Source organism: Sus scrofa, chromosome 12 (assembly GCF_054392235.1).
Source record: "Sus scrofa isolate SSC_HxYL_T2T_F1_AM1 chromosome 12, Sscrofa_HxYL_maternal_Yorkshire_Landrace_v2.0, whole genome shotgun sequence".
NCBI classification, from domain to species: Eukaryota; Metazoa; Chordata; class Mammalia; order Artiodactyla; family Suidae; genus Sus; species Sus scrofa.
Window position 1 is genome coordinate 21,170,654 of NC_139394.1, and position 22,565 is coordinate 21,193,218.

A 22,565-nucleotide genomic window follows, 5' to 3' on the forward strand; every position below is an offset into this window, starting at 1 on the left:
GCCCATCTAAATGGGGAATCTGGCCCATTTCCCTGGCCCCGGGTGGGTGTGGGGACCAGGAGACTTTTGACCTTGGGAGGCTTCTTAGCCACGAAGGATGTTTCATTCAAAAGTTTTGTTCTTGAGAATTCCCTTTATGGCTCAGCTGCTAATGAACCCCACTAGGATCCATGAGGATTTGGGTTCCATCCCTGGCCTCTCTCCATGGGTCAGCGATCCAGTGTTGCTGTGATGTAGGTTGCAGTCTCGGCTCGGATTGCATGTTACAATGGCTGTGGCTACAGCTCCAAATCGACTCCTAGCCTGGGACCCTCCAAATGCCGTGGGTGCAGCCCTAAAATAGCGAAAAAAAAAAACACAAAAAAGATTTCGTTCTCTCCAAATGAGGTTATACACACAGTTAGACACAGGGATAGGAATGAAGTCAGAAAATGCTTGTCATGTAACTTTAACCTTTAGCACGATTATTGTCATAACTTTTTTAGGGGTAATACCTTGGTATCCTCAGAAATGGAACTGTCCCTGGCCTTGGAGCTCCTCCTCTCCCCCCACACACCCTGGAGATGGAGCTGGCTTCTCACATACCCTCCTCGGCAGCAGGGTCCAGGCTTCCCCGCCCTGCCCACCCCCCCCCCGCCCTTCCCCCTCTCCCTTCCAGGTTCTCTGCTGGGGTCATAAATTATCCATGAGCTGTAAGTTGGCTGCTTCTTCAACTGGAGGCTGAAGTGCTGATGAAATATTCAAGGATTCTCAACTCTCAAATTCCCTGGTGGCCACAGGACGGGACTCGGGAAGCTGGGATTAATGCGCAAGGCCAAGGGCCTCCAAACCTTGGCCCCAGTTCCCACTGAGGTGGCGTCTGGGGCCAGGAGCCCGGGAGCCCGGGAAGGCTGGAGGGCGGGAGGAGGTGGCGGGGGGTCTCTTTGCATAATGGATTGGTGGGTCTGCGTAAGGCCCTCGCCAGCTTCGTGGGTTTGGGGGAACTGAGGGAGGTTACAGGTTTAGATCCCGCAGGTGGGCTGGCCAGCACCCCACACTTGCCCCTCCCCAGGCCTGGCTCTCTAATCATGAGGTTTGCCAAAAGTCGCACCTCCCGCTGACTTCTCCCCAAATTGGTTCTCTTCTGTCCTCCTCCCGCCAAGTGCCAGGAGTTTGCTTGTGTGACCTTGGCGAGAGTCCTCTCCTGGCTCCAGCCTCAGTTTCCCCATATATTCCAGGAGGTGGGGCCTGATTAGAATTCCTCTGCCCAGGGACTCTCAACAAGTGGGAGAGAAATTCCTGCTCTGTGTGTGTGTGTGTGTGTGTGTGTGTGTGTGTGTGTGTGTTCAAGTGTGAGCAGGGGAGGGGTGGCCTCTCCGTGGGAAGGGCGCCTGTCGGGGCAGGCATCTCTCCTGGCTTGTCCGGAAGGGAGGGGCGAGCAGGCTGGCAGGGCGGGTGGGGCCCCAGCTGTGTCAGCCTGGGAGTGGAGTCGCTAGGCCAGGAGCAGAAACGGGGGACTCAAGTGGCCAGGCCTCTCCCCCTGCCTTTCGGGATGGGGAGGGGGTTGCTCAGAGACCCAGGGAGACCCAGCTCCAGAATACAGTCCTGATGCCTGGGGCCCACCCTGCTGACTCCCAAAGTCCTGAAACCATACCTTGGGGAGGGGAGGTTGGGATAGGTAAGGGGGGGTGACTCGGGGATGGACTTTCTCTGGAGGGGTCCTGGCCCTCCTTCCAGCCTCTCCTTCCATCACCACCACCCACCACCCACCCCTGGTATCTCACCCTGGCCCCGCGCTATTTCTGGCCCATCCTATCTCTTGTTTTCTTGTCTCCCTGTTTTCCCTTTGACATTCCATCCCCGCCCACACGCCTTGCAGCGAAGTGTGGCTGGAGCTACCTTCGTAATTTAGAGCCCTCCCCAGGCTGGCTGGGCACACACCCACAGGACCAGGCCGTGGGCAGCCTCTGGCCTTGAGGCCCCTCCCCTGGGCAAAGGGTAGCAAAAATTGCAGAAGCACCCCCACCCTCACTTCCAGGGCCCTGCACCGTCCCGCCCTCCTCTCTCGTCACTCCCAGCCACGCTTGGGCCCACTCCAGCCCTGAGCATTTGGGAAGCTCTTCTGTAGCCAGTGTCTTTCCCCCAGGCCTGAAGGGGTCACCCTGAGCAAGTCCCCTCACCCCCACACCAGCAATGCCAAAGGTGTCCCAGTGTCCCACATACATAGCTCTAAATAACTTACAAGTCAGAGTTCCCACCGTGGCTCAGCGGTAACTAATATCCGTGAGGATGGGGATTCAATCCCTGGCCCCGCTCCGGGGGTTAGGGATCTGGCACTGCTGCAGGCTGCAGCATGGGTCACAGATGCAGCTTGGATCTGGCATTGCTGTGGCTGTGGTGTAGGCCAGCAGCAGCAGCTCCGATTTGACCCCTAGCCTGGGAACTTTCATATGCTGCAGGTGCAGCCCTGAAAAGCAAAAAATATATAAAATAAACAATAAGTTACAAGTCAAGGGAGTTCTCATCGTGGCGCAGTGGTTAACGAATCCGACTAGGAACCATGAGGTTGTGGGTTCGATCCCTGGCCTTGCTCAGTGGGTTAAGGATCCGGCGTTGCCATGAGCTGTGGTGTGGGTCGCAGATGCAGCTTGGATCCTGTGTTGCTATGGCTCTGGTGTAGGCCGGTGGCTACAGCTCGGATTAGACACCTAGCCTGGGAACCTCCCTTTGCCGTGCATGGGTGCGGTCCTACAAAAGACAAAAAAAAAAAAAAGAAAGAAAGGGCTGAGACCTGATTGTGAACAGACAGCAGAAACTCTCGCACCTCCTTATATGGCCCAGAGGCCTCGTGGAGGATGAGAGGAAGCGAGATGAGCTGAGAAGGGCAGCCTGGCTGCCTCCTCGTTCGTTCGTCTTCCTCCCGTGAAGTGCCTCCCCATCCCCCAGCAGCTCCCTTCATCAGATGGTCCTCTTGGCCAGTAACTCCTGTCTCTGGGGTGACTTGGGAGGGGCCACTTGGTGCCCTGTCCTACTTTACTCTGAGGCCTCAGAAATCTGCAAGCTTAAATTGTTTTTTCTTCTCCCTCTCCTCCTTCCTCCTCTTCTTCTTCCCCTCGTCTTCCTCCCTTCCTCCCCTTCCTCCTCCTCCTTTTTTTTTTTTTGCTTTTTATGGCTGCACCTGCAGCCTTTGGAAGTTCCTGGTCTAGGGGTCAAATTGGAGCTACAGCTGCCGGCCAACACCACAGCCACAGCAACACGGGATCTGAACCGCATCGTCAGACTACACTACAGCTCACGGCAATGCTGGATCCCCAACTCGCTGAATGAGGCCAGAGATCGAACCTGCAACCTCATGGATACTAGTCAGGTTCTTAACCTGCTGAGCACAATGGGAACTCCTTTTTTGGCCACCCCAAGGCACATGGAGTTCCTGTACCAGAGATCAAATCTGAGCCACAGTTGTGACCTATCCTGCAGTGGCAACGCCAGATCCTTTAACCCACTGTGCTGGGCTGGGGATTGAACTTGAGACCTGGTGCTGCAGAGACACCACTGATCCATGCTCCACATGGAACTTCAACCGTATGTGTTCTTGGCAGCCCAAGGACTCTGCTTCCACTGAGATCTGAGCAAGAGAAATGAGTTTAAACTGCAAGGATGTGAATTGAGGCTGGCCACCAGAAGGAACTTACCAGTGTTAGAATAAGGAGACAAGAGAATTCATATAAAGGAGGCTGGAGAGTCTCCTTTTCTGGAGATTTACTTATTTATTTATTTTTTGTCTTTTTTAGGGCTGCTTCCGTGGCATATGGATGTTCCCAGGCTAGGGGTCGAATTGGAGCTGTAGCCGCCAGCATATGCCAGAGCCACAGTAACTCGGGATCCGAGCTGCATCTGTGACCTACACCACAGCTCACGGCAACGCCGGATCGTTAACCCACTGAGCGAGGCCAGGGATCGAACCCGAAACCTCATGGTTCCTAGTCGGATTCATTAACCACTGAGCCATGACGGCAACTCCTCTGGAGATTTATTAAACAGAGGAATTCCTGTCTCTAAAGGCTTGGAGGCAGGCGACTGGGTAAAATGGTCTGGTGGCCTTTTCTTCAAGTTCCAGCCACAGAGGAGATTGTGGCCATAGACACCTCCTCCTTCCCCCGCCCCCTCCCACCCGACCAAATCCCCCATAGAGACAGCTGGTTCCAGGACACATCAGTTTCTGATTCTAGAGTTCCCGTCATGGAGCAGCGGAAACAAATCTGACTAGCATCCATGAGGACACAGGTTCGACCCCTGGCCTGGCTCAGTGGGTTAAGGATCCTCGTTGCCCTGAGCTGTGGTGTAGGTCGCAGACGAGGCTCGAATTGGGTCCCATGTTGCTGTGGCTGTGGCATGGGCTGGAAGCTGTAGCTCCGATTGGACCCCTAGCCTGGGAACTTCCATATGCTGCAGGTGTGGCCCTAAAAAGCAAGAAAAAAAATTCTGATTCTTTTCTGTATTCTGAAGATGAATTCTTGGTGCCTAGCAGGCAATAATAGGTGCTCAATAAGTGTGCAGAAAACCCCTTGATCTGCAAGACCCAGTCTTAAGCCAGTCTTTCCTGCTGCTGAAGTGGTGTCTCCACCCAGTGCCACCCTGAGCTTTGAGGCCAGCTTGTTGTAGCATGTTCCAGGCTGACATGCAAGGAGCATTCTGGGGAGGGACACACACACACACACACAAACACACACACACACACACACACACACACACACACACGTAGGCTTTATTGTGACGCCTTATTTCTGCTCCTGCACTCCACCCAGGCTTCTGCACCCATCTGCAGTCAACCAGCCCAACCCTGCCTGTATGCTGAAGTCAGAAGAAAGGAAGGGGTTAAGCCAGGCTTAGAGCTGTGTGTGTGTGTGTTGTGTTTGTGTGGGATGTGTCAAGTGGGCAAGGGAAGATGAGAGGTGGGAGAGGAAGGACGTGGAACCCCGCTTCGGGCAGCAGCCTAGGATGGGGAGCCCCTTTCCTCCCAGGCTGCATGGCGTGGCAGGGTGGCAAGGCGCTGGGTGGGGAGGTAGGGAAAAAGATGCTGAGATAAGCTGGAAGATGGGGAGTAAGGGAAACAAAGCACAGGGCAATGGCCTGGGCAAGTGGAGGTAACTGGCTGGGGATGTCGATGTCTCCCTGACCCCTTCCAGGAAGGCGTCTTGGATAGCACAAGCCTCAGAAGTGGGGAGAGTGGAAGGATGCCGCTGAGGTCCCTCCAGTCAGCCCATTGTGTGCTAGCTTTGCGGATACAACGCTTTGTTGATGGGGAACCCTGTCCTGAATAACCCCCGCCCCCCTCGCCCCGACACCAGCGCGCACACGGAGTGACTAAGATGACCTGTTTACACTCGGCCCTCTGGAAGCCCTTTGAGGGTTGGGTTCATTTTGATTTTCCATGTCACGGGGGAGGGGGGGTGTCTAACCCAAGGTCTTACATACAGCTGGTGCTCAATACTTAAGTGAGGATGAGTGACTGTCTGTAAAAACCTTGGCAGCCTGTACAGCCCCCAGCAGGCATTCATTCCATCAACCACAGAAAGACCCCTGTCTTCTCAGCTTGCCTATTGGGAAGTTCTTTTTGATCACTAACCCCGGCTCTTCCCCTTTCTTTTTCTCCTTCCTTTCCCCACTTCCCCCTCCCTCCCTTCCTTCCTCCTTTCTTTCCCTCTCCCTCTCTTCCTCCCTCCCTTCCTTTCCTTTTTCCCACTGCATATGGAAGGTCCCCTGGGCCAGGGATTAAACTGCATCACAGCAGAGACCCAAGCAGCCCACTGACAACACTGGATCCCTGTTCCACTGCACCACAAGGGAACACCCTGCCCCATTTTTTAATGGCAGTATTGATTTCCTTTAGATCTACTGACCTTTGCCAAACCCATTAAGGCTTTCTTTTTTTATATAATTTAAAAAATGTTTTAAACTTAAAATTTTTTTTTAATTTTATTGAAGTATAGTTGATTTAAATACTGAGACTTTCTCTTTGTCACAAATCACTGCTCTTTTGTCTCTCACCAGCGAATTTGTTTTTGCTTTTTCCCAGCCCCTCTCGCTGCTTTGGCATTTTATGGTTATGCTGTTATCCCACTGGAAGAATGTGGTTTGATGGGCTTTGGAATTAGAAGAGAAAGGGGTTCTAGTTTAGGATTTGTCACTTTCTAGTTTGGTGATCTCTCTGAAGCTGTTTCCTCATCTTTGAAAGGAGGATCATTTTTTTGCCCTAACAATTTTTTTCAGAACTGTCATGAGAATTAAAACATACACACACATATCATTAATTTAAAATTCTAAGACTTAGCAGTTGTTCAAGTGATTTTACAAAACTTCCTTCACTCCCATGAGAGATATAGCTAATGTACCCATTTTACAGATGTGGAGAAACAGAGTGAAAGACGACTTGCCTAAGATCATATAGCTTCTAAGGAATAGAACCCCAATCCAGGTCTTTTAATTCTAAATTTCATGAGCACTCCATCTTTGGAGAAAAAAATTCCAACCCAGAAAAAAGCCTATGAAATGTTTTAGTAATATGTTATTACCACTTTGTGGCAAGGGTGAATAAGCATAAAGAAGCATCATCCCCTGACGCTGAGTTGGCTAGCTAGCCAGTGAAGGCGTCTGTCCTTTCCCATGGCACCCCCTGACTCACCTGTTGGACAGGTAGGGGGAAGGGGACAGTAATCAGTCTTACCTGCTCCGAGGGAGGGTGGGGCAAGACACACCCCATCTCTTCCATTGGTTCTTTCCTTAGTCTTACTGACAGTTCCTTGCCCAATCAGGAGGAAGTAACCTTCAATCTGCCAATAGGTGTGGAGTTAGGATGGAATCTCAAGTTGGAGACCTTCCCCAGGGCCGAGTGGCAGTCCCTGGGGCCAATGGCCAGCGGATAAACAGAGGCGGCGGTGAAAGGGGACTGGGCGCAAGGCTCCGCCCCGCGATGGGACAGTCAGGCGAGGCAGCCAGTGAGTCCGCATCAGCGGGTGGGTGTCTCCCTCAGGGGCGGAGCTAAGAGGGGGCGAGAGGCGTGGCTTGGCTGTCAGGTCCCTTTGCCTTTTGTTCGGTTACTGAGTTGCTGCCTTGGCCAGAGTCCGGAGCAGCCGCCGCCCGAGCGCGCCGAGCTCAGTTCGCAGCCCGCGCCGGCTCCCATCCCCGCCCGACCCCAACCCAGCCCGGCCAGGCTCCACACGCAGGTGCGGACGATCGGAGCAGGTACTGCTGGAGCGAGGGAAGGGCTGCGAACGGCCGAAAGGCCGATCCCCGCGGTGTCCGGGCAGGTGAGGGCGGGAGCCAGGGAGCGCCACCCTGCACCAGCGGCAGGGGGCGCGCTGGGGTCCTGGGCGCGGAGACTTAGTGGGCGCGAGAATCTGGTGGAGCGCGCTTAGGGGCTCCAAGAGCCAGGGTCAGAGAAGGGCGAGGAGGATCAGGGCAGGTGCCTCCGGGGTCCTGCCTCCCACGGGGTCCCCGGAGCTCGCCTGACGCCGCGTCCCCGACTCTGGCCCTGACTCTTGCGGGGGAGACTTTAGCCTGCTGGGCCTGCGTCCCAGGGCTCACTCTGTAGTCAGGAATTTACTGTTTGGGAAACTTGCTGCCGCTGGTCTCTTTGGGGCCACCCTCACCCCACCTCACGCGTCATCCTCGCTTTCCCTCCCTCTCTACTCCCCCAGGCCTGGGTGGGGCCCTATTGTTTGCGCCCAGCTTGCCCAACTGTGGGGGCTGAGCGCACATTTTCCCAGCGACGCGGGCCCCACCTGCCGAGCAGGTGAGCACACGGAGTCCGGAGGCCCTGCCCTCCAGTTCTTGGAGCCCAGTCGGGACCATACCTGCGAGACCTCCCAAAGCTCCGCTCCCATGGGTGCCAGGCGACGGCTCCGCCAGCGGAGGCGGGGTTGGGTGGCAATGGGACTGGTGTAGGGCCCCGCTCCGCGCCCAGCCGGTGTCTGGCACCCGTGGCTCGCACTGGGGTTCTGGGCGGAGGGGTCGTGTACGAGTGGAGATTTCCCCCGCCCAGTTGCCAGTAGCCTGGGCTTCCAGCGTGTGGATAAGCGAACAGGACTACCCTTCCTCTGTAACCTCTTCTTGGCGGAAAAATCACCCCAAACAAACTTTCCAGGAGGAAGTATTCATGGCATCTCACTCTGGGGGTTCTCCTGCCTCCCGGCCCGGGGCTTCCCCCAGGCTTACGGGGGTCCTTCTCAGAGCAAAGCCTCCCCCCCCCCAGCCGGCCTGGCCGAACCTGGCCCAGTGCCTGTGCTCTGACCCCGTCCTCCCTGCCCCCACCTCCATCCTGTTTGCTAGGCCCCTGGGGCCTGAGGTGGGGGCCGGGGTGGGGGGTGGGCCAAAGGGGAAGCAGCTTCTTCCTTCTCTTCCTGCCTCCGGGGACCACCACACCCCCTCGCCAGAGGCCTGCCCCGGAGGCTCTCTCCCGACCCTGCCCCCCTCCCCAGGAATGGGGGTGGGGCAGGGCCGGCCCAACATGACTGGGGCGGGGGGCGATTGTTCTGGTTCCCCCCCCCCCGTCCCATCCCCCACGTTCTGTAGCTGGCTGGTAATTGAGGCCGGGGAGCGTGGAGCAGTGGGGCTGGGTTTCCATTTGATTGCTGGATTTTCAAGGTGCATTCCTTCCTTCCAGAGCCTTTGCAGTCCTCTTGCCACCCACCTTCTTTCCTGAGAGAGTTCCATGGGGAAAGTGGGACTGAAAGAAGGCTTCTGGGGGGAAGGTTTCAGGCAGAACTGCCTCAGCGCTTGGCTCCCACCCCCAGTTTCCTGTGAGCCCCTGCCCTGGCCTCCCCGGGGAACAGAGGGGGAGAGTGTGAGAGCCAGGTTCTCCCTCATTCCGGGGATGGAGGGGAGGTTGGGTCAGGGAATCAGGGTTGCTTGCCCTGACTCACTTGGAAAGAGCTGACTTCCGACAACTCTATGTGGGGGCAGAGGTCAGGACGCACCCCCAGTAGAGTGCCCTGGCCTGGGATCAGGCTCTGCCCTGGGTCGGGGAGCTTGAGGAGGGAACCCCTCATCCCTGTACCGCTCCAGTGGGTGTCACGAGGGCAAGGAGTTTGGGCAAAATAACCTGTTTTCCTCCTTCTCTGTGCCAAAGTGGAGGAGGGGAAGGCATTGTAATTACACTGGTTAAATGATTAGTTTAGCTAATCTGGTTTGTGGCTGCGATGAAAAGATAATACTGAGGAATGATTGCTGGGAGGTGCAAACTGGTTACTTACTGGACTAAAGGGAGAGGCGGGCAAAAGGGAGGATGGATCCAAATGGTCATTTTTTTGCTGGATCAAGCCCCAGCTTGGGTGACACGAGCCTTCTGCATCCCTCTATCCAACCCCCCCCAACCCAGTTATACCCCATTCCCACTGGCACCTCTGAGCTGCCAGGGCTGAGGCTTTGAGTGCCACACATGGGATGGAGGTACCCATGGGGCGGGTACAGGTGAGGGGGGTCTCCCCAGCCTGAGAGGGCTTGGGGAAAAGAGCCACCTTAGAATGAGTTGGGCAGTCGATGCCTCTGCAGAAGGGATGTTATTTGGAGAGATGTCTCAGTGGGGCAGGGCTGAGCATGATTTGGACTGTTCTAGTTCACGATTGGAATGAACTGGGTTTGATTCCCACCTCTGTCACTCTTTGCTGATGTGGCCTCCATCCAGTCACTTCGCCTCTCTGATCCTCAGTGACCTCCCAGGCGAAATGGGAATAATAGTACCACCTACCCGTAAGTCTTTGATAAATGGAAACTTCAGAACCCAGGGACCACTTTCATGAACTGTTCTCACTTAATCCCTAGGACCATCCCTCAAGGCACATATCATTATCCCCATTCCACAGGTGAGGAAATTGAAACTCAGGAAAGCTGAGTAACTTGCCCAAGGTTGCACAGCGAGACCCAAACAGGGCCAAGGCTGGCATTTGGGTCCCTTGGCTCCAAGCCCAGAGCTTGCCATGTCACCCTGCTCTGGCCCTGGGAAGAATTTTTCTGCCACCCCTTCTTGCTTTGGGAGTCTGGGGAGAAGAGAGTTTGAAAGGGCCCAGGATGGTATGTGTGGGTGGTGAAGGTGGGGGCAGGGCTGTCAGGTGGGGGTGACTCACCTCCCAGGCTCCAGCCCTCTGAAACCTCCCCTCCCCCCACACATGGCTTGGTTTGGGGTTCCTAGTGGAGGGGGCTACCTCCCCAAGGCGGGAGCGCTCTGGCGGATGCATGGAGGGGGTTGTGGCTGGGAGAAGAGGGCAGGGGTCAAAGCTGCGGCTGCCTCCTGGTTTCAGCTGGGCAGAACCATGAGACTGTTCTGGGTTCGTCCCTGTATAGGAAGTGGGAGTTGTCTGCTTTGCTGGGGGCTGGCGCTGTGCCAAGATAAGGGGGAGGGGAGGCGTTCCCTGGGGAGTGGAGAGAAATGAAAGTCAGATTCAGGACCGGGCCAGTGTCCTGCTGGACTCCCAGTCAGCACTGCCAGGCTGCTCTTGGGCGGGGAGCTGGCTAGGGAGCTGGGAGCCCTGGGGGCTGAGAGTAGGTTTTCTGCAGCTGAGAGCCTTTCTGGGGAGGAGGGTGGGGTCAGCAGAGCCTTGGTCCTCAAGGGAGGGCTGGTGCCACTGTCCTCAGACCTGCCTGGCTCTGGCACCTGGTCTGCTTACTGGGTACCTGATAGCAGAAGGCACCTGGGAAATGGGGCCTCTATGTGTGTCGGTACCGCCTGGGTACCGAGCCGATCGGCACTGGGCTTCCGGATGCCTTGAGCTCAGGAGGGGATCCCTGGGGATTATTGGTCCTGGAGAGGGGAAGCCTGCGGGGACTTGAAGTGACAGAGAAGAGAATGAACTCTGTCCTGGCTGATTGCCATAAAGAGGGCGATGGGCTTGCTGTCTTCCAACACCCCCCGAGGACACAAGAGTGATGGGGACACTTATGGAAGGAATGGATGCTGGACAGGAGGAAAAACTTCCTTTCTGTTAGAAATGAGACCCTGAGTCGACGAATAAGAGGGAGGGAGATGCTGGTGGAGCCTGAGCATTGACTCTGCTCTGAAGCGGGGTGGGGGGGGGGGGGCCCTCATCCGTCTGAGCTGGGGGTGGGCCCGCATGCCCCAGGGAGAGAGGGCAGGCAAGAATCACTTTTTTTTTTTTTTTTTTTTTTTTTTTTTTAGGGCTTCACTCACGGAATATGTGGGTTCCCAGGCTAGGGGTTGAATTGGAGCTACAGCTGCTGGCCTACACCACAGCCACGGCAAGGCGGGATCCGAGTTGCATCTGCCACCTACACCACAGCTCATGGCAACGTTGGCTCCTTAACCCACTGAGCAAGGCCAGGGATTAAACCTGCAACCTCATGGTTCCGAGTCAGATTCGTTTCCGCTGCGCCACGATAGGAACTCTCACGATAGGAACTTCCACTACCCTTTTGGCCAAGTCAGTGGGGGGGTCCCTGGGGAAATGCGTGTCTTTGGGGAGGAGAGACTTGGTGGTGCGAGGGACAGGTAGCCATGAGCCACTGGCCCAGGGACCCCTGTAAAGGGAAAGAGCAGTGTGGCTGGGACAGGTCCTCTGGGTCTGTGTCCCTGCACGTGACACCAGGAGGCCTCCCTTCTGGGACATAGTTGAACCTTGTGGAGGTGTGGGGTGGGGGCACAAACTGCCCCAATTTCCAGCAACTTCCTTGTCCAGCTGAATAGAAAACTCTGACCACTTCCCCTTCGCTCAGCCCCCTGGCACCTCAGCCTCTGTTGAGGAAGCTCAGCTTTCTGTGACCTGTGGAGTGTGGCTTAACAGGTTGGCTTTCCTTCCCCGCTGTGGGGACAGCAGACTTTTGTCTCTTGATTCTCATCTCTGGCGAGTGGCAGGAACCAGGGAGAATTAGGATCGGGCTGGGCAGTCAATACACTGCTCATTTGGGGTTGAGGTAGAGGTTGTGAAAAAGTAATATCGGATCATTTTATAAAACAGTTGGAAAGTTTAGGAAAGTTTGAGAAGAAGGAAAAAACCCACCCATACTCGCCCTCCGTGGGGACACCTACCAACTACTATTTCTTCCCCTTCTCTTTTCTTCTCTGGTTTCTCAGCCTCAATCTTAGATGAGCTCATGCTTTGGAGACAGTCACAAATTTTAACCCAAGCTTTGTCCAAATCCCAGCTTTCTCCAGCAAATGCTGAACCGGGAAGTACCCGTTGGGTCTTCTTCGCGCTTCCAGGAGAGGGTCAGGCAGCGATCCCTGCAGAATGAGACCCCAGGGAATATCACCCTGAGGAATAGGCACCAGTTGGGATCAGGCTCCCCAAGTTCCCCTGGGGGTGGTTGGGGGGGACAGTGGACACTCATGAACTGAGACACGTCACCAACACAAGTGAGTCCTTTGCTGTTGTTTCCTGAGGCTCGTAAAGTGTTTTTCCGCTTCCAGGAGTCCTGGTTTGAAGTCATCTACTGGTTTGGGATTTTTGCCCACCCAGGCTCCCCAGCAGGGAATGGAGCTCCGGCTGGAGCCCTCTCTAGGGGAGCCCGGAGGTTCCCAGAGTCCAGCCACCTGGCCGGGCATTTTCCTCTCCTCCAAGTCCCCTTCGTTTTCCCACCCTGGTTTGTTTGCCTTGGGAAGGAGCCCAGAAGGAAGAAAATAAACAGCAGCTGGGTTGGCCTGACCTGAGCCTCCTCCACCCTCAGCCAGTCCTGGGCCACGGCTCGGGCTGTCCTCCAGACCGGAAGTAAGGGCTTTCCGCCGGAAGCTCAGGATGGGCTTCTGTGCCTTCTCCTGCCCCCCCGGGGCCCTGGCAGTGCCTGGCTCCCACTTTGGTCTCTGCCCCCTTGGAGTGACCAGTCAGATGGGGGAGATCAGAGTATCTGCCAAGGCACCTCTAGTCTGCAGGGGGACTTCTCCTGGAACCATCAGTCTGAGGGGAGAGGCCTAGTTAGGAAGCCCCAGCCTGACGAGGGAGGCAGGGCTCTCAAGGGAAGCAGTCCTGTCTGTCTCTATTTTCTAGAGTCTGTTTCCGTCTGTGCTTGGGACCGTTGGCCAAGTCTCTGCTGGAGCCAGAGACAGAATGGGGAAGGGCTGGTGACCCTACAGAGCCCAGCCTCTCCCCTGGGGCTGCTATGTGGGGAATGTCCAGGCCTGACTGGCCGGCTCACCCCCGGTTGCAGAGCATGTGACCCAGGAGAGGGGCGGTGCTGTGTCTCCACCTGGCCTCCCCTCCCAGGACCTGGGATATAACTCATCCTCCCTGCCACATGCCCGCCCCACCCCAGGGACTCTGGCCTAGAGCCTGGACACAGCTCCCCTCCCAGCTCTCATCTGAGGGGGTCAGGGAAAGGAAGCCTGGGTCTTAACCTGGATACTGGGTCCCAAAAGAGGAGGCTGACTGCCGGCGACCTTGCCAGGCCCATCTCTGCGGGCGTCCCCCTGCCACATCTCTGCTTCCCTCATGGGAGACTGCTCGCCGGGGCCTTTCCTAGAAACGGAGGCCTTACTTGGTCACAGCGTGTATGAGCCACACAGCACACAGTGGTCTGAAGAAAGGAGTGTCTCCACTGGACAGACGAGGAATGAGAGCCTTTGGCAAAGTCACGGGCTGCGTGCCTTTGTGACTTGCCCACTTGAACACGGCCAGAGAAGGGTGGCGCTGGGTGTACTCCTCCCCCGAGTCCCACGCTCTCCACACGCCTTGCCCACAGCGCCCTTCCTCTGCCATTGTTTGACCCCATGATGTGATCCAAGTCCACACAGGGTGCTGGCCTCTGGCCTAAGGAGCTTCTGGAGGGCCTGCCTGCTCTTCTGGTCCTCTAATGCAGTGGTTCTAAGCCTGGTCCCAGCATGCCTCTTGGGCGGCCAATTCCTGTCCTGGTTTCCAGGTGTCTTATGGACACTCGGCATCGTGTCACTGCTGGTGGGGGCTGGGAGGGGGGCAGGAGCCTGATGTAGCTCTGGTAGGAGTTATTTTTCTTCTTTTTAGGGCCACACCTGTGGCATATGGAAGTTCCCAGGCATATGGAAGTTCCCAGGCTTACGGGTTGAATCAGAGCTGCAGCTGCCGGCCTACACCACAGCTCGTAGCAATGTCAGATCCAAGCTGCATCTGTGACCCATGCTGCAGCTTGCAGCAACGCTGGATCCTTAACCCACTGAGCGAGACCAGGGAGCAAACTCAAAGCCTCATGGATTATAGTTGGGTTCTCAACCCACTGAGCCACAGTGGGAACTCCCGGGAGTTTTTTGTTTTTTGTTTTTCTTTTTAGGGCTGCACCCACGGCATATGGATGTTCTGAAGCTGCCGGCCTACACCACAGCCACAGCCATGCCGGATCTGAGCTGCGTCTGTGACCTACACCACAGCTCATGGCAACGCCGGATCCTAACCCTAATCCACTGAGCGAGGCCAGGGATCGAACCCGCATCCTCCGGGACACTAGTCGGTTTTGTTACCGCTGAACCATGATGGCAACTCCCAAGGGTTCTTCTTAATGTCAGGGCAGGGCTCTGCCAGGACAGGCTTGGATTTAGGCTGCCTAACACCAGCCTCCGCAGGTGGCCCAGGCTGAGGAGGAAGTAGAAGTGAAGGGCAGGGTTCACCTGAAAGCAGCCTCCTTGCTTTCTTGCAGATTCCCAGCCCGTGTAGACCGGTGGGGGAAGGGTCATTTGCACTCTCTCTCCAGGGCCCCCCTGTCTTCTCTCTTCCTGTCCCTTGCGAGGTCCCCCACCCCACCCTGTGATCTCTGAGCTGTCTTCTTCCTCCTGTGTTGCCAACAATAGAGCGTGCTGCTAAACAAAGCGCCCCCATTCAACTCAGAGCACCGCCCCGTGTCTGGCTCCGCCCGTCTCTTGCCCGTCTCCTGCCCACCTCCTGCCTCCTGCCCACCTCCTGCCGGGTGCCTGGCCAGGGCCCACGTCTGTCTCGCCTCCTTCCACCCTGGCCCTGTCCAGCGACACTGTGGCGGGTCTGACTACAGGTCCAGGGTGGAGAGGGACGAGCCCAAACTGGGTGCGGCCTCCTCCACCCTGGGAACTGCAAAAACAGCACTTTTGTTTCTTGAGGGAGAATTCCTTTAGTTCTCCTGGGGAGTGGGTGGGGAGAGAGGTGGGGCAGCCTGACAGTCCTGCCTGAGCTTTGACTTCTATCTACCCTGGGTCGGGAGTAGCTCTTCCCAGCATCCTCTTTTTTTTTGTCTTTTTAGGGCCACACCCGTGGCCTATGAAGGTTCCCAGGCTAGGGGTCAAAATGGAGCTGCAGCTGCCAGCCTATGCCACAGCCACAGCAACTCGGGTTCCAAGTCACTTCTGTGACCTATACCACAGCTCACAGCAATGCTGGACCCTTAACCCACTGAGTGAGGCCAGGGATCGAACCCCCGTTTCTTATGGATACCGGTTGGGTTCGCTACCGCTGAGCCGTAATGGGAACTCCTCCAGCATCCTTTCTTCATGAAGGGTCTGGCGTATGTCGTCTCTGAACTTTTTCTACTTCTGACCTTGCCCACTCTCTGGTCTCTTGCCTTCTCTGGTCTCTCATGGGGGTTCTAACTCCTCATTCCTAGAATCTTAGATACCTAAGTTCCTCTGAGATCACCTGAGCCACCCTTAGTGTGGATGAAGCACAGAGAGGGAAGGGTGTTCGCCAAGAACACACAGCAAGTTTGTGGTGGAGCTGGGACTGGAACCTGGGACTCCGGATTTCTGGGCAGCTGGTGCTCTGCTCCACCTATGCTCCCTCCGGTCCCCTGCAGCAGGGTCTCCTTGACCTTGGGGATCCCTCCTTCCCTGGACCCCCTGGTAGGACCCAGGGGGGGCAGTCCTGCTTGGTGGCTGGAGGCAGGTTGGCAGTGAAGTGAGGCAGACCTGAATTTGAGAAGAGCGTCGCTGTTTCTCAGAGCGGAGCCTGTTTCCTCATCTAGGAAACTGGGAATAATAAAAGCCAACGAGGCTGGAGTTCCCGTTGTGGCTCCACAGGTTAAGAACCTGACACAGTCTCTGTGAGGATGAGGGTTCCATCCTGGGCCTTGCTCAGTGGGTTAAGGATCCAGCGTTGCTGTGAGCTGTGGTGTAGGTTGCAGATGCGGCTTGGATCTGGCATGGCTGTGGCTGTGGCTGTGGCTGTGGTGTAGGCCGGCAACTGCAGCTGCCATGTGACCCCTAGCCAGTTTCCATATGCCTAAGGTGAGGCCTTAAAAAGAAAACAAACAAACAAACAGCCGAACAATGAGGGGGCCAGGGTTGCTTCAAGGGAGCATGAGGTTCATTTCATAATTAAGGACACTGTCCTCCAGCTCCCCGTCCCCCACCGCCACCCCGCCATGGATCCTTTGAGCTGCATGAGGCCTCTGTTTCGCCCTGGGCAGCTGTCCAGCCCTCAGCTTCTCTTGGCTCCAGGCCCGGGCTGGCGGTGGTGGTCAGGGGCTTGCTGAGGACACGCCCCTCCCACGGCCAGCTTTGACCTCCGTGGTCCCTTTGGACATGGCGCCGGCGAGGGTCCCTGAGTTTCTGGGCAAGGCTTGCTTGGCTGAGAAGCGCCAGGCCTGGGCAGCAGTGTCTACTGGGGAGCGGCTTTTTCTGGCTCAGACGGGGTGTTTTTACTGCTGGGGTGGAGAGGTCCAGCTTGTCCTGAGCGGACCTGACCCAGGCTCAGCAATCACATGTTGGCTCGGCCCTCTGCCTAGCCAAGTGGCATTTACAGGGTTAATGCAGCCGTCTCTACAGACGAGGTTTCGTCTTCCTTCTGGTTTCATCTTCAAGGCCTCCTGCCTGAATTTTCTCCTCCATGGGGTCTGTTGTGCGATGGGCTTTCTCCTCCTGAGCTCTCTTGTGTTCTCGGCCTTTCCCTAGTCCTAACCCTAACCCTAACCCTAAGCCAGGGGCGCTGGGCAGTGTGTGTTTAGGGCAGGAGCCAGGTGTGTGTGGGGGGGTGGTCCCCCTGAAATAGCCGCACTTGACTGGTGCCTGCAAAGCAGCTGGGCACATCTGGCAGCGCCAAGCCTGCTTCTCTGTATCAGCCCGAAACTCTGAGTCACTCGGGGTGATGGAGGCGAGGAAGAGCCCTTGACTCCTGGGAGCTGGTTTGGGAGCTGGTCTGGCTGCTGCCTCCTGTTCTGGGCCTCCTCACCGGCGGGGGAGGGTCAGCGTCACCATAAAAGGCAGGGAGATCTGGAGTTCCCCTCGTGGCTCAGTGGTTAACGAACCCAACTAGTATCCAGGCCTCCCTCAGTGGGTTAAGGATCCGGCATTGCTGTGAGCTGTGGTGTAGATTGCAGATGCAGTTTGGATCCTGAATTGCGGTGGCTCTGGTGTAGGCCGGCAGCCGTAGCTCTGATTTGACCCCTAGCCTGAGAACCTCCATAGGTTGTGGGTGTGGCCCTAAAAAGAAAAAAGACCAAAAAAAAAGGCAGAGAGAGCTGAAGGATTGTCCTTCTGAAAGGTGGCCCTGGGGCTGTCCTGGAAGGCATGGCCCTGGTGATCTTTGTTCCTGGGGTGGGACCAGGCTCAGCAGCTGTTCCAGCCTCGTCCCCCCCTGGATCTCCTAACATGATAGGACAGTGGGTTAGAGATGCGGTGTGCTGCCGCCCAGCCTCCCAGGCAGACCAGCCTGGGGTCTGCTGCTTGCCCTCAAGGCCACACTTGGGTGTGCCCAAGCCACAGAGTCAGGTGTCACTCACACTGTGCCTGGTCCCAGCTCTGCCATTTCTCTGCTGTACCCTCTCCCTGGGTGGAGCCTCAGTCTCCCCAGCTGTAAATGTGGGTAACAGGGCATGTGCTTTGAAAGCCAATTGTGAGGGTGACGGCATTTGTGAAAAGTCGGCACAGGGAGGCCCTCCCTGGGGCCCGGCTTCCATGGCCTCTTCTCAGCTGCTGGACCCTGAAAGTCAGCTCCCGAGACAGGTGGGCCGGGTGGATCAAGCGGGGCTCCACCTCGCTGGTACCGAGTCCAGGGTCCTAGCTATTCGTGAGCCTCAAGTGCTCCCCCAAGTCTCTGAATAGCGGTGACCACCCTGAGGAGGTGAGAAACCCCCCTGGGGGGAGAGGCCGTACAGATGCCCAGCCATGGCCACCAACACTGAGCACCTGCTGTGTGCCAGCCACAGTGTGGCATCCTTCGCCCATTTGGTCCTTAGAATAGCCTGTGAGGGAGGAGCTTAGAGCTGAAGACTGAGGTTCCGTGGAGCCGCGAATTGCCCAGTAGTATGTGGCTGAGAGCTGACCTGGGATTCAGAATTCCAGGAAAGGAGCTGGGACACTGGCAAGATGGGAGTCTTAGGGCCTGAGCCTCTGATCCTGCCCCACCTGCAGCTTGGGGCTCCCCGGAGAAACCTGTCTGACTGCTTCCCTGCCCCACCTGGTTTCTTGCCCAGCGCTTGGGGTGTAGCTGCCTCACCTCCGCAGCCTTGCCCTGGAGGCCCTGGTGGCTTGATGGGGCGGTCTGCAGGACCCCAGAAGCCACTGGAGGCCCCGAGTGCCCTCTCCTGCCATGGGGATGTTGAGCAGGGGTGGCGAGGTAAGGGAGCTCAGGGGGCTGGGTTGGGGCCTCTGGCTCTTTACTGCGCCTCCCTCCTGGGCAGGAGGTCAGAGATACAAACCCAGGACCCACGCACAGGTAGCCCATCCTGGGTAGTCCTGCCCTGGGCACTTCCGCCTCCCACCCCCTCCTCCACAGCCCTGAGGGCTCTGGTGGGGATAAAGGGTGCTGGGGACAGGGCTGAAGATGGGGACCTGGCCAGGTGATGGGATGCTCCCGCTGAGGCCAGCTAATGACCTGCCCTTTGTGTCCCCAGCAGCCACCATGGAGGTGATGAACCTGATCGAACAGCCCATCAAGGTGACCGAGTGGCAGCAGACATACACCTATGACTCGGGCATCCACTCGGGGGCCAACACCTGCGTGCCCTCGGTCAGCAGCAAAGGCCTCATGGAGGAGGACGAGGCCTGCGGGCGCCAGTACACGCTCAAAAAGACCACCACCTACACCCAGGCGGTGCCCCAAAGCCAAGGTCAGGAGCCCCGGGGACTCTGGGTTCATGGACATACTCCAGCAGAAAACCAGCCTGGCCCTGGAGGGAGGTCAGGGGAAAAGGATGCAGCCTTTGGAGGAGGCACAGCTCCTGTTCTTAGACTCACCAGTCTGAGGGAGGAGGCGAAGCTCCTTCAAGGTGCCCGCATCTGGGAGGGAGGCAGATTCCTCTTCCGTGAAGGTCTCTATGGAGCGGGGGCAGAGATCCTGCCCACCAGTCTGAGGGAAGAGGCACGGTCCTCGCGTGCCATGAACTTACAGTGTGAGAGGGAGGGGGCCCTGCTGCCCCCAGGGAACCCATGGACGGTGGGGAAGAAGACACAGTCCTTTTGCTCCGAGAGCCTCACATGTGAACTGGAGGCAGAGCCTGGTTCTGGGATTTTGTCACGGGTGGGGGGGTGCCCACCCACCCAGGGTGTCCGGCCTCTCTGGGGTAGAGGGTATCCGGTCCTGTCGCTGTGCACTATGCCTCCAGGGCCCTGAACGTTGCAGTGCAGCCAGCTGTGGGGGCTGGGGAGCGGGCAGGGTGGGCTGTGGCGGCCCGGGCGGCTGCAGAGCTGAGCCTTGGCGCCTGGGGAGGTCCTGTCCTCCCTGACAGCAGGCAGAGGCCCTTGGGCTTGGTTGGTAGCTCAAGTACAACATCCAGGTGGGAAAGCCACATGGATGCCCCTCCTTCCTGCCTAAATGGAGAATGAAACCTCTCCCTCCCTCTCCCCGGGCCACTGGGACACTCGCCAGGCCAGGGCTGCCTGGGAACTGGGGTACCTGTTGGTGGGACACCGCCCCCCCCCAGGCCCACCAGGGGGTGGAGGCTGGAGTCTCAGCTGAGAGCTCCCCTCCTGCTTTCTGAAACCCACCATCCTGACTTTCCCTCTGACCTGTTGTATTCTGCTGGGTGGCCCTTTGGGCCTCTACTTGCCTGTCCATATAATGGGAGAGTTGCCTCCTGTGGGGAGGATGAGGGTGTAATTAGAATCATGAGATTTCAGGGTTGAAAAGAGACCCAGGCTGTCTCATGCCACCCTTACCTAATTGTTAAGGGAGGGGCATAGAGTCGGGGTTGAGTCTGGAGTCAGGGCTGTCTGAGTTCAGATCTCAGCTTGGGTTTTTTGTTTTTTGGGTTTTTTTTAATGGCTACACACATAGTATATGAAGTTTCCAGGGCAGGGACTGAATTGGAGCCACAGCTATGACCTATGCCACAGCTACGGCAATGCCCAGCTGCAGCAATGCCAGAGCCTTTAACTACTGTGCCAGGCCAGGATCAAACCCACACCTCCTCAGAGACCTGAGCCACTGCAGTCGGATTCTTTCTTTCTTTCTTTCTTTTTTTTTTTTTTTTTTTTGTCTTTTGGCTTTTTAGGGCCACACCTGTGGCATATGGAGGTTCCCAGGCTAGGGGTCTAATCAGAGTTGCAGCTGCCGGCCTATGACACAGCCACAGCAACAGCAACGTGGGATCCGAGCCACGTCTGTGGCCTACACCTCAGCTCACAGCAACGCCAGATCCTTAACCCACTGAGCAAGGTCAGGGATCGAACTCGAGTCCTGTGGGATGCTAGTCAGATTTGTTTCTGCTGAGCCACGACAGGAACTCCTCTTTTAAGAGCAGTTCACAACAATTATCTCATTTAATTCTCACGAGAGTTGCCTGAGATGGACAGAACAGGTGGTGCCCTATTTTAGGGGTGATGTAAGGGAGGCAGTGGTGACTGGTTAGCGTAGAAGTGGGAGTGCTGTGCTGGGAGGCAGCCCAGGGAACCGTGGTGGACTGTCTATAAGGCCTGCCCTGCTCACCAGCGCCCCCTGCCGGCCTCCTGCAGCTCAGTCTCTGCCTCTTGGCCCCCAGGCGACCTGGAGTACCAGATGTCCACGACGGCCAGAGCCAAGCGGGTGCGGGAGGCCATGTGTCCCGGTGTGACGGGAGAGGACAGCTCGCTGCTGCTGGCCACCCAGGTGGAGGGGCAGACCACCAACCTGCAGCGGCTGGCCGAGCCATCCCAGCTCCTCAAGTCGGCCATCGTGCATCTCATCAACTACCAGGACGACGCTGAGCTGGCCACCCGGGCCCTGCCCGAGCTCACCAAACTGCTCAACGACGAGGACCCGGTCAGTGAGGGGCCTGGCCAGGGTGGAGGCGAGGCCGGGAGGGGAGGGGTCAGCAGCAGGAGGGGGCCCTACCTGGGGTGGAGGGAGGTCATGGACCCATAGCTCCTTCAGCAGGAAGAGTCTGACCTGGGTCTGTCTGAGCTTTGTGGAGGGGTCTCCTGGCCCTTCTCACATGAGCAGGCAGCCTGGTGTCTGCTCACATCCTCCGCATCTGTCCCCCTGCCTCCCAGGTGGTGGTGACCAAGGCGGCCATGATCGTGAACCAGCTGTCGAAGAAGGAGGCGTCTCGGCGGGCGCTGATGGGCTCGCCCCAGCTGGTGGCGGCCGTCGTGCGCACCATGCAGAACACCAGCGACCTGGACACGGCCCGCTGCACCACCAGCATCCTGCACAACCTCTCCCACCACCGCGAGGGGCTGCTTGCCATCTTCAAGTCCGGCGGCATCCCTGCCCTGGTCCGCATGCTCAGGTGCTCACCCCTACCCACTGCGGGAACCTGGGGCTTCCATACATTTATTAAGCACCTACTATGTGCCAGGTGCAGAACCACGCCCAGTCCTGGTACTCAGCTGCTCACAGCCTATCAGGGGAGACAGGCTTGTAACCCACAGGTTAGTTTTCAGGATACAGGATAGACTAAGGCGGAGGTGTGTCCAAGAATGGTCAGAGGAGCTCCAAGAAGCGTTCACTCTAAGGGCAGGGGGTTGACGCATGAGTGGAGTTTGGCTGGTGTAGAGAAAGGGAAGAGCATTCCAGGCAAAGGGACCAGCATGTGCAAAGTCCCTTGCCGCTTTTATCTTTCCCAGTCTTGCATTTTTGTTTGTTTGTTTGTTTGTGGGGTTTTTTTGCTATTTAGGGCGGCCTCTGCCGCATATGGAAGTTCCCAGGCTAGGGGTTGAATTGGAGCTGCAGCTGCCGGCCTGTGCCACAGCCACAGCAATGTGGGATCTGAGCTGCGTCTGTGACCTACACCACAGCTCACGGCAATGCCTGATCCTTAATCCAGGGAGTGAGGCCAGGGATTGAATCTGCCTCCTCTGATACTAGTTGGGTTCGTAACCTGCTGAGCCACAATGGGAAATCCTGGTTTGCTTTTATTTATTTTTTCTTTTTTTGCCTGTCCTGGGACATATGGCATTCCCAGGGACGGGGATCAGATCTGAGCCAACTATGCTGCAGCTGTGGCAATGCTGGATCCTTAACCTGCTGTGCTGGGCCAGGGACCGAACCTGTGTCCCATGCTCCAGAGACACCACTGATCCTGTTGTACCACAGAGGGAACTACCCAGCCTTGAAGTGCTGATTGGCCTTTTTCCTTTTCTTTTTTTTTTTTGTCTTTTTGCCTTTTCTAGGGCCGCTCCCGTGGCATATGGAGGTTCCCAGGCTAGGGGTCGAATCAGAGCTGTAGCCACCGGCCTACACCAGAGCCACAGCAACGCGGGATCCAAGCCGCGTCTGCGACGTACACTACAGCTC

The 22,565-nt window shown here is 57.0% G+C and overlaps 1 protein-coding gene across 1 annotated transcript in view; it reads left to right on the top strand.

Moving 5' to 3' along the window:
* Positions 1 to 7,092: 7,092 nt before the first annotated feature.
* The window catches only part of JUP (junction plakoglobin), a 28,839-nt gene continuing 13,366 nt past the window's right edge, over positions 7,093 to 22,565 (top strand). The window contains 4 exon segments of the mRNA NM_214323.1: positions 7,093 to 7,202; positions 18,745 to 18,960; positions 20,830 to 21,089; positions 21,320 to 21,558. Of these exon segments, the coding sequence (NP_999488.1) occupies positions 18,753 to 18,960; positions 20,830 to 21,089; positions 21,320 to 21,558 (707 nt within the window). The 5' untranslated portion in view covers positions 7,093 to 7,202; positions 18,745 to 18,752.